The 11,254-nt window shown below is 36.2% G+C and overlaps 1 protein-coding gene across 11 annotated transcripts in view; it reads right to left on the bottom strand.

The window, feature by feature from the left end:
- The window catches only part of Bcas3 (BCAS3 microtubule associated cell migration factor), a 602,200-nt gene that overhangs the window by 423,992 nt on the left and 166,954 nt on the right, over nt 1-11,254 (bottom strand). For all 11 annotated transcript variants that reach the window (XM_029568114.1, XM_008842646.2, XM_029568116.1 and 8 more), the window contains exons 12-13: nt 10,718-10,888; nt 1,621-1,714 (exon numbers count right to left, since the gene is read on the bottom strand). In XM_029568114.1, coding sequence (XP_029423974.1) covers nt 1,621-1,714; nt 10,718-10,888 — 265 coding nt within the window. The remainder of the gene's footprint in view (nt 1-1,620; nt 1,715-10,717; nt 10,889-11,254) is intronic.

Raw genomic sequence — 11,254 nt, 5'->3', positions numbered from 1 at the left:
AATATGGGGGGGGGTCAAACAGATCAAATGATAAAATGCTGATCTGTAAATGATACTCCTGACAAGGACAGATATGACCACGGTATCTTTACATCTACATCATGTAGAATGTTCTTTGCATAATGCAAAGTCACAGACAAGGGGAAAACGTGGTTTCATGTCAGAAGCACTCTCGGTAATATGAAATACACAATGACCCAAAGGAAACTTGACATAAGCAGAATAGAACAGGCGTCATGCTGGTTACTCCAAGTGGAGTAATGAAAGTGACTAAAATTTCAGAGAGTTTCTTTTATTTTTAACTTAATTCCCCTAACATTCTGAGAAATTCAATAAATATTTGTCCTTATTCGTTAAATCAATCTTAGTGATCACCAATCACTATAAAAAAATCCCTTTTAATAAAAAAAAATGACCAAGTAGGATATCAAAGGGGAAATCAATTGAAAGTGCTTTATATTAACTTATCATCATTCTTTATTTTAAATGATGAAAAGAGGGGGAAAACCAAATATTTCCCATCAATTTTAAATGATACGATCATTTTTTAAAAATTAGATTAAAACATCAAAACCTTCAGATACATCAGCCAAATGAGGACCTGAAAAGACTACAAATTTGCAAACGCAGAATTATCTCTGAAGATAGTTTTATCTTTTGTTTAGATACCAAATATTTTAAAGATAACTCATTTTCCACCACCAGTACTACTACCCAGCACAGACTGCATACTAAGAAATGGTAACCCATGAGAAAGAACAGGGTATTTATCCTGCCCATTATTATAATAAGAATTGTGGCTCGTTCTGGGTTGATAAAGACTGTTCCTAGTAGTGAATGACTACAAAGCTTTGTTTCTAGTTCAGTTGTTTTTTATTTATTATTTTTATTTTATGTGTATGTGTGTATTGCCTGCATGTAGGTAAGTGCATCCATGTTGTACAATGCCTGTAGAGGTCAGAAGAGGCTGTTGGATCCCCTGGGACCGTAGTTACAGACAGTTGTTTGCTGCCTTGTGGGTGCTGGGATTCGAACTGGGGTCTTCTGCAAGAACAACCAGTGTTTTTAACCGCTGAGCCATCTCTCCAGCCCTTTAGTTCACTTTTATAGATGAATCTTTTCTTAGTAAAAGTTTAGAGAAAAAATGCAAATAGGGCATTCTATATTACTATTAATATTAGTCTTTATCACACTATTTAGGAACAACCAGAAAGACAGAACACCAACAAAACACAGTGAAAAATAAAAGTTTATAGGATATCATATTGGATTGGGGGAAGGGGGGGTTGGGTTGCAAAGAAAATGTCTCTGATATTAATATTTGAGTTTGGAATATTGGCATTTTAGCATAATTATAATACAAAAACAAATGTGACTCAATAGCACTTCTTAAATGCTGCTTTTCAACCACCACTTTTCTAAAAGTTAAACTACTGTCCTGGATGGGTTGAGGTAGAATGAGTTGTAATAGAAACGCATTTATTCAATGACTACTTACTGATCATATTATTATTTATGATACACAGATACATAAGAAAAGTCAAATTCTACATAATATATTTTCAATTTCCAAAATTCTTAGCTAGAATCTCAGGAGATAAGTGGTTAAAAAAAACTTACCACTAGTATTAAAAGCCATACAGCACACTGGCTTCTCATGGGCAGGGAAGTGGGCCACAATGCCATCACTGTCTGAGTCCTCACTCACAAGCACCTTCAGAAAAGGAAAGAACACAAAAGAAGGTTAACCTTTGTCACCAACAGCTCAGAGGCTACACCAGATACACCTCAGTATCTCAAACAAAATGCTTCCACTATACTGGAAGACTGTTCCCATCAAAGTGAGAATTCCACTTTAGCAATCAGAGAAGATATGCTATGCCCCACACAGGTGGCTGTATAAATTTCAAAGCGAACCACTTGACATGGCTATAGATGACAAAGACAAGTATTACTTCAACTATAGATGAAGTAGTGAAAAAAGTCAAAATAACTCTGTCCCATACAAACTGCAATCAGACACTGTTTTATTCAAGGACATCAAATACCAATCTTACTATATTCAATTTAATCATAATTTTCCCCATTGTTAAAAAGAGAACAGTGAAAAATCTAACAAGCTCAAATAAACCAAATTATAATGGCATAATGGAGTAAAGGCTATTTTATTTTATTTTTAATAAGTTTTACTTTTAATTATTGTATGTGCGCAGGAGGGGGGGTCACACACATACCACAGACGAGAGTGGAGGTCAGACAATAACTTGAAGAAAGAAGTTCTCTCCTTCCACCATGTAGGTCTCAGGGATCAAACTAAGGAGGTCATCGGGTTTGGCAGCAAGCACCTTTATCCACTGAACCATCTTGCTGGTCCAACAATTTTATTTTGAAGAATAAAAGCTGTAGTCTAACTTTCAGTTTATAGACAGACAAAGATGCTCTTTGAAAATGCTGTTTTACCATGTTACAGACACACAGGAAGATGAGGCAAGGTCAGGGCTGCATAGCAAGAGACTAACTTTTTTTTAAGTTTATTTTTATTTTACATGTATGAGTGTTTTGCCCACATTTATGTAAGTACACCAATGTCATGCAATGCCCACAGAGGCCAGAAGAGGGCAAAGATCCTCTGGAACTGTTTGTTAGCTGCTATGTGGGAACCAAACCTGGATCCTCTGCAAGAGCAGCCTCTGCTTTAACTGTTGAGCCATCTCTCTGGCCCCAAGAGCCTAAAAATTGCTGGTAATATTCTACTACAACAGGTCAAAATCCTTCTAGATGTTGAGGGTATATAACAATGTAACTCTTGCCCAGAAAGATACAGAGTAAATAAGTAAATCAACTACTTCTTTAGTTACCACTTATTTGCAAATTAGACACAAAAAGAAATGTATTTAAGCACTGTTGCAGCACTTAAACATGTCAGAGGTTTACATAGGTTCCATTCACTTGCCGTTGGTTGCCGATTTCAACCTCATAGCGCAATGTAATACACTACCAAACCATTACAACAAGCTTATACATAAAAAGGTATGAAAAGTCACCCTCCTCTAATTGTTATGCTTTAAATTTCTTGTCTTATTGCTCTGGCTAGACCTCTAATTCAGCCTATAAATATTTTAATTGTGTTATCTTTTCAGACTACCAATTATAGATTTTCTGCACTACTTTATTATTTATCTGACTTATGTTCAGATTGCATACAGTTAATTGCTTCATTTTTTCACAATGGCGATACTGTGTTCTTCTCTGTGTTAATTTTGTTAAGGAGAAAGCTTAGTTTATTAAGAATACTTCCCTCTCCTAATGGGCATTTAAATCTACAAATTCTGTTCCACATGATACTATAGCTACACTCTGCAAATGTCAGTACATTTTATTTCCACTAAGTTCAAAATATGTTCTAATTTTACTAAACTTCTTTGACTCATGAGTTATTTACAAATATACTGTTATACTGGCAAATATTTAGAGATCCTGTAAGTTTTACATTTCCACTGTGCTTAGAAAACAAATTTTGTTGGGCCTATGAGAAAGCTCAGCAGTTAAAAGTGCTTGTTCCAGAGTAGAAAGATGGCTCAGCAGTGAAGAACCCATATCGCTCATGGGTTCTCGGCATCCATGTGTGCTGCTCATGGGTTCTCAGCATCCATGTGTGCTGTCAGGCAGATCACAACCACCTGCAATTCCAGTTCCGGAGATCCAACGACTCTGGCATCCAAGGGCACCTGCACTCATGTGCACACATCCATATACAGACACATAACTAAAAATAATAAAAATAATTTTTTAGAAGTGTTTGTCCCACAGCCTGATGACCTGAGTTCAATCCCTGGAGCCCACAGGAGAAGGAAAGCCCACAGTAAGTTGCCCTCTGACCTCCACATGTACACCTTGGCATGAGTGTACACACACACACACACATACACAATAATTTTTTTTTTAAAGACATGATTTGGGGGCTGGAGAGATGGCTCAGCGGTTAAGAACACTGACTCTTCTTGCAGAAGACTCAGGTTTGAATCCCAGCACCCACATAGCAGCTAACAACTGTCTGTAACTCCAGTTCCAGGGGATCCGAAAGCCTCATCTGTCCTCCACAGACACTGCATGACATGGGTGCACTTACATACATACAGGCATAACACTCATACACATAAAAAAATTAAAATTAAAAAAGACGTATGATTTTTAACCATTTAAAGTAACTGAGATTTGTTTTCTAGCCAAGCATATGCTTTATTGGAGTGTTTCAGGCAGTCTTGAAAATAAATAGCACTCCTCAGGTCTTCATTCCAATATGAGATCAAATTGTTTGGAATATTAATTAATAAAATATTTTAAATGTTCATTATTTTTCTGTGTAGTTTTCTGTCCATTATTAAGTATACTAAAATTTGAGCTGAAATTTTGAGGTACATGTTTCCCTTCAATTCCCACGTTTTCTAGGACTCTATTGTTGGCTGTTTAGTAGTAATTATCCTTACGTACAATAAAGGTAAAATTGTTACATTATGGAAAGTGTCTCCTGATCCCTGGTCCTTGCAGGCCAGTCAGCCAAGCCTAATCAATGAGCCCCATGTTTCAGCGAGAGACTCTGTCTCAATAAACAAGGTAGGCAGCTTCTAACAACACCTGAGGTTGACCTTTAGCCTCCATAAACATGTGGCTGCATAACCATGCACTCAGTAATAGGAACGAACACACACACACACACACACACACACACACACACACACACAAAGTCCCTGTATATTTTTTCACTTAAAATCTTTTGTCTGACATTAATATAGCCATTCCAAAGTAATTCTTGTTTGCATGATATTTCTGTTTTCAAAAAATGTGGTCTTTCAATCTAAACTTGCTCCGTATAGTCAGTACCTTTTTTTTTTTTTTTTTTTTTTTTTTTTTTGGTTTTTGAGACAGGGTCTCCCTGTACTATAGCCCCAGCTGTCCTGGAACTCACTATTTAGACCAGGCTGGCCTCGAACTCACAGAGATCCACCTGCCTCTGCCTCCCAAGTGCTGGGATTAATTCACTACCTTTTAATTTCATTCCATTTATAATAACATGAACATTGAGATAGTTGGATTTAATTTTCATTCTGAATATATTTTACTATATTTAAATTGTGTATTAATTTCTTTAGTAATTTCTTAGTGGTCACTGGGTAGATTACGAGATGTATATACATATCTACTTCTTGTTAATATTGAATGAATTCCAGTAAAATATGGGTCCTTGCTCAAACATGTAGCATTTCCTCCAAAGAAATATCACTCAGGTGTATAATACAACTGAAAAATTTATTATTGTGTCCTTTTAAAAATCTTCCAACTGTTAAAGAAATTATGTGAAGAAAAACATACATGTATGTGTATGCATATATTCTTGCTTTCTTTCTGGGTTTCTTGGTAATTTTTGTTTGTATTTTGAAACAGTCTTGCTATTATATAGCTCAAGCTGACCTGGAATTTGTTTTGTAGCTAAGACTTGCCTTGAGATTCTGATCCTCCAGCCTCTGCCTTCTGATTCCTGGGATTAAAGTGTGTGCTACCACAGCTAGCTGTTATTTCTTCAAACATTGTTTCTGTGCTCTTCTCATCTATCTTCTTGAGATTTCATGTACATGCTGTTATGCAGGATACTGCTCCCAAAGTGTGTCATCAATATCTTCCCTAAAGTTCTTCAAATTGCCACAAGATGGACTGCACTTGGGAATACGCGTACTAGGCAGCATTGCTACATTTCACTACCAATCTCACTACTTTTACAGAAAACATAGGCACACTTGGATTTACTTGCAGAGAACCTCCCAATTCTATACTTGAACAATATTTCTCAAGAACACAGATGAAATGATGATTCTACTTCTATAACATTTTCAAAATTACAAAAGTATAGAAAATATATCCGTGAGCCAGGTGTGGTGATGCACGCCTTTAATCCCAGCACTCCGGCAGGCAGAAGCAGGCAGATCTCTGTGATTTCAAGGCCATCCTGGTCTATCTACATAGTGAGTTCCAGGCCAGTTGGGGGTACAGGGAGACCCTATCTCAAAAAGACCAAAAAAATAAAAGAAAGAGAAAGGGGGAGGGGGAAGAGAGAGAGAGAAAGAAAAGAAAGAAAGAAAGAAAGAAAGAAAGAAAGAAAGAAAGAAAGGAAGGAAGGAAGGAAGGAAGGAAGGGGAAGGAAGGAAGGAAGGAAGGAAGGAAGGAAGGAAGGAAGGAAGAAAAATATATGTGATTGTCAAGAAAAAGAGATGAAGCTGTGATTAAGGGATGGGCATGAATGATGTCAAAATTGATGGATAAAAAAACAGAATATATTTGCAAGCTTTTGAGTTTCTCAGATCATGACAGGTAAAAAAAAATATTGCCAGCGTAGTTTCAATTTGCAATTCTCCCATAACAAGTTGTGGGTATTGATTTCATATAACTTGAATCTTTTTCTGTGAAATATTTATTTCTGTCATTTGTCCATTTTTCTATGTTAAACATGATCTAAAAATTCCCATTCCTTCTATATACTAAAACCCCAGACCTCAAACATGTTCTCCTGGGAAAAAAATCAGTATATCAGTATTATGTAGTCAATAGATAGCAATAAAAAAGACAAAAAAGCCTTCCAGCAAAAAGCAACATTAGTTTTGGTATATAGCAAAAATTCAAACTAGCTGGGCATGGTGGTGCACACCTTTAATCCCAGCACTTGAGAGGCAGAGGCAGGCAGATCTCTGTCAGATGGGTCTGTCTGGTCTACACAGTAAGTACCAGGCCGCCTGGAGCTACAGGGAGACCTGTCTCAAACAAAATTCAAACTAGGAAAAAGGTATCACAATTGTTCTGTAATATGAACAGCCAGTATACTTAGAAGGGTTCTCTGCATTGTCCCATCACCTCGCCTACATCATTATCCCAGTATGATTTTCCTAAGACAGGGACTCACCAGTTATCTAAGCAGGGGGAACCCATAATTTACATCAAATTAAACAGTACAAAGCAGTACAAAGTGCAAGCCTTCATCAGAAAACCAAAACACCTAAGGAATAATTAAATTTCCACAAACAACACCTGGTCTTGAGGCAAGCAGCAGTTCGGGTATATGCTACCATTCTGAGGTATTACATTTCAATTATTACTTTTGCCACACTGCTAACTTCAATTACATAAATGTGTAAAAGGGGAATCATACCACTTCTCCCATCAAGAAATGAATGCTTTTAAATAAAACATGAAAGCAACAAAGATGAAAATGGACACAAAGTCAATTAAATCATTCCTCCTTAATGCAGTTACCACACAATGATCCCGTCACCATAAAATCCAATTAATCAATACAGCAACAGAAAGATGGTGAATCAGATTTTATACACTATCAGAGTGAACACAAAAATATATTAAAGTCTCAGTGGATTAAGATCGCAGAAGACAATGCAATGTTTGCATCAAGTCCTGAGAGGTACATGGGACAAGAAGAGGACGGGACCTACCACTAAATACCAATGGAACAGGCTAAATAAAACTGGAACGTCCTTAAAACTGACTATTGGACTCCCTTTAATGTAATCAGGTACAGCCTAAAAGCAGGCTAGTACTCCAGTTAAACCAGTTTAAAAAAAAAGGCCTAGTGACAACAGATTCATGTAAATGAAAGAGGCAGTATTATTCTACTGCTTTGAAAAATACAATTCTTTCAAAATTTGCATAGCCCTTATCTTTTTACTGAACATCTATTTCTTCTTGTCTTAGAATTTCAAAATATATCAAAACTAGGAGACTATAGCTCCCAAACAACAGCAGAAAAAATAAACATATGTCATGTGCAACACGTGAGATTAACTTTAAAAGGTAATATTTCTATGGTTCTTCCTAATAGATATCTTCAAGAGCCCTCTATTCATTCACCACAGAAAAATAAACTTTTGCAACTCCAAAATCTTAATGCATTTATTTCCATATTATGAAACTAAAAACTCCCTCCCTCTCTCTGCATCTCCCCCTCCCTTGCCTGTCTCCCAGCCTGGCTCCCTGAAGTCCAGGGCTCATAGCTGAGTAGATGAAGCACACATGTGTGCCCTAGTACCTCCAGGAGAGAAGTCCCACTGTCCTTTCCAATTCTTTCCTTGCCTCCTCCTTTTCCTTTACAGTTAGTTAATTTATTGGTGTTGATGACCGAACCCTGGACTATGATGTGTCAGGAAAACACTCTGCCACTGATGCAACCCCAGCACAAAAATTCTTCTAAGTTTTTTTTTTTTTTTTAAAGTAACTACATGAAGGAAAAAAAATTGTTTCATTTCATTTGAAAACATAAATGCTAATATTATGCTTTTTAGTTTATTAGTTTGGTCAACTGGTTGACTGGTTAGTTGTTTTTTGTTTGTTTGTTTGTTTGTTTTTGAGGTCTCATTATATAGTCCAGGCTACCCTCAAACACACTATGTAGCCTAGGCTAGCCTCAAATCTGAAATCCTCCTGCCTCCACTTCCTGAAGTGTAAGATTATAAGCATGTGCCCCATACAATGAATTTTTGTAATTATTTTTATTTTCCCCTATACTTTAATAAATGTTACTCCTAAAACGAATCAAAACCATTGAGATAACATTTTCTACTTTCATGTGACCACAAATCTGTGAACAAATGCTAGATGTTCAAGAAGTTTACAGTTCTAGACAATGTTGAGAAGGGTTATTACCTATTACCTTATAAATGTGGGTGGCCACAAAGATGAATTATGAAACCAGAAAACAAAAGGGGATATTTTAGATTAATACTCCTAACACTCAATGTTTATATATTTAGTTGGCCTTTAATAATGGAACAGATGTCCCTATCCATACCAGTTCTCTCTTATCTCTCTCTCTCTCTCCCTCCCTCTCTCTCTCTCTCTCTCTCTCTCTCTCTCTCTCTCTCTCTCCCCCCCCACCCCCATATAAAAACACATGCCATTATAGCCAATGGAAAAGTTTGCTGGCACTAAATTTTAAAAACAATACAAGCCTATGATGTATTTGGTTAACCACAAAGTTAAGATGGGAGAGGTAAAAATTTGAATTATTATTATTTAGATTTTAAGTAAAATACAACAATCATATTTAATAATCCAGAATTTTAAAAACTTTTTGTTTTAATTGCAGCAAAGTCCACTCTTTCTTAAAGTGCTATTAGATCTTTGATCTTATACATAACAGCACATGAATAGCTGCCAAGTGTAATTTTTCATCAGGGTGTTGACCCACAGATAGTGAAGCAGGCTTATTCTAAGAGAACATGCAATATTAAAGGTTAGTACTTTAGAGACTCACAAACTTTCTAAGCAATTTTTATGAATATAGAGTAAATGTATATTTGATACTTACAATGTTTCATAAACTTACTACTTTCTATTCTAGAAACTGATTTTACATTATATCTGTTATAATGATGACCATAAACAGCAAGAATAAAAATTATGTCCTTTCAGAATTGTTTTTTTGTTTTTTGTTTTTTTTTTTTTTTGGTCTTTTTGAGACAGGGTCTCCATGTAGCCTCAGCTGGCCTAGAACTCAGTATGAAGACCAGGCTGGCCTTGAACTCACAGAGATCCTCCTGTCTCTGCCTTCTGAGTACTGAGATTAAAGGCATACACCACCATGCCCAGCCAGAACTGTATTTTAAAAGTGAAGACAAATGGCTGGAGAGATAGCTCAATGGTTAAGAGCACTGGCTGTTCTTGCAGACGACTTGGGTTCAATTCCCAGCACACACATGGTAGCTAACTACCATTTGTAACTCCAGTTCCAGGGGATCTAACACCCTCTTCCCACCTCCACAGGCATTGTACAACATGAGTACACTTACCTACATATAGGCAATACACTAATCATCTAAAATAAAATTTAAAAATAAAAGATGAACACAAAAGAAATTTCATGACTGGAGTGGTGGGCTATTTATCAAAAGCACCTTACCACTAACTTTCAGATTCAAAGGCAAAATATTGTGCCATGCTTATGGTACTCACCCCTTCTAAATGTTTCTAAACCTAGACTTAAAAAATAACTTATTATCTGAAGATAGAGGATTTTTATAACATGTTATCATGTACAATTTATGATTTGTACTTTCAAGTTTTTATTTTTTAACATTTAAAAGGAACTATGTTAGCTAGGCACGGTCACTCATGCCTGTAACCCCAGCAGTTGGGACACTTGAGGCAGGAGGACTATCACTGATAGCCTGGGCAACAGTGAGGCCTTATCTCCAAAAGTCAAAGGAAAGAAACAAAGTATATTATAAAATTTCATGCCACCATAACTTATTTTCTTGTTTCCCCTACATATAAGTTCCTACTGATGGTTTTCAGGTGCAAACCTATCTTCATAAGAAATTTATTAATCTCGGTATTTAGACTATAACATACCATTATACAAAAACTAATTTAAACGGAATAGTATAAACAGATGTAAAATTATTTATGAGACAGATGTTCTCATAAAGAGATAAGAGGATTTCTAGAAACTTCACTTTCCCTTTAGGTTTTATGCATTAATGAAGGCTAAATTAACAGATCCAACAAAGCCCTTACTTTCCTTGGATGAGGAAAAAAAAATCTGATCTGAAATTCTAAAATTCCAAATACTTCATCTCTTTAAGCCAAATATCTTTTGGTTGACCCTGATTTTGGCCCCACCCTTAAGAGAACACAAATTTCATTCACCCAGAGCTCTTACCTGGCCCTCTCCAACTGTTTCAGTGTCGATAACCGTAATGATGCCTGGGACCAAAGGGCTCCGTCTCGAGTTACTGTGGATGGCAACATCATCTTCTGTCACTCCTGAGGGCAGTGTACCTGTCAGCTGAGTCACCACTTTCCCAACCATTGTCAGGCCACTTTTCAATGTCTAAATGACAAAAGGCAAATTTGTGACTTACAACAATATGTGAAGTCTACACAGAAATACACATGTCATTCCATTTCCTAGAGTAATTTAAATTCCTGTTCTCTTACAATATTTTATATGGCAGTTAACTGTCATAGATATTCAATCTGACATTCAACATGATCTTGAAATTTACATAGAAAATCAACATTAGTTCAAGGAAATGACATCAATAAAGCCCCAAAGCCATTGTGGTGGGAATAACACCATATTGACAGGATAATAATCACAAGTAAAGAGCTGTTTAATTTAAGGGTAAAATTACATATTAACAAAAATATTTCTTTTACTCCAACCCCTTAATAAATAAACCTTAGAACACATGAA

The sequence above is a fragment of the Nannospalax galili genome, unplaced genomic scaffold (genome assembly GCF_000622305.1).
Source record: "Nannospalax galili isolate Female #2095 unplaced genomic scaffold, S.galili_v1.0 scaffold879, whole genome shotgun sequence".
Taxonomy (NCBI): domain Eukaryota; kingdom Metazoa; phylum Chordata; class Mammalia; order Rodentia; family Spalacidae; genus Nannospalax; species Nannospalax galili.
Note: the sequence above shows the minus strand (reverse complement) of the source record. Positions and strands in the feature narration are given on the sequence as shown.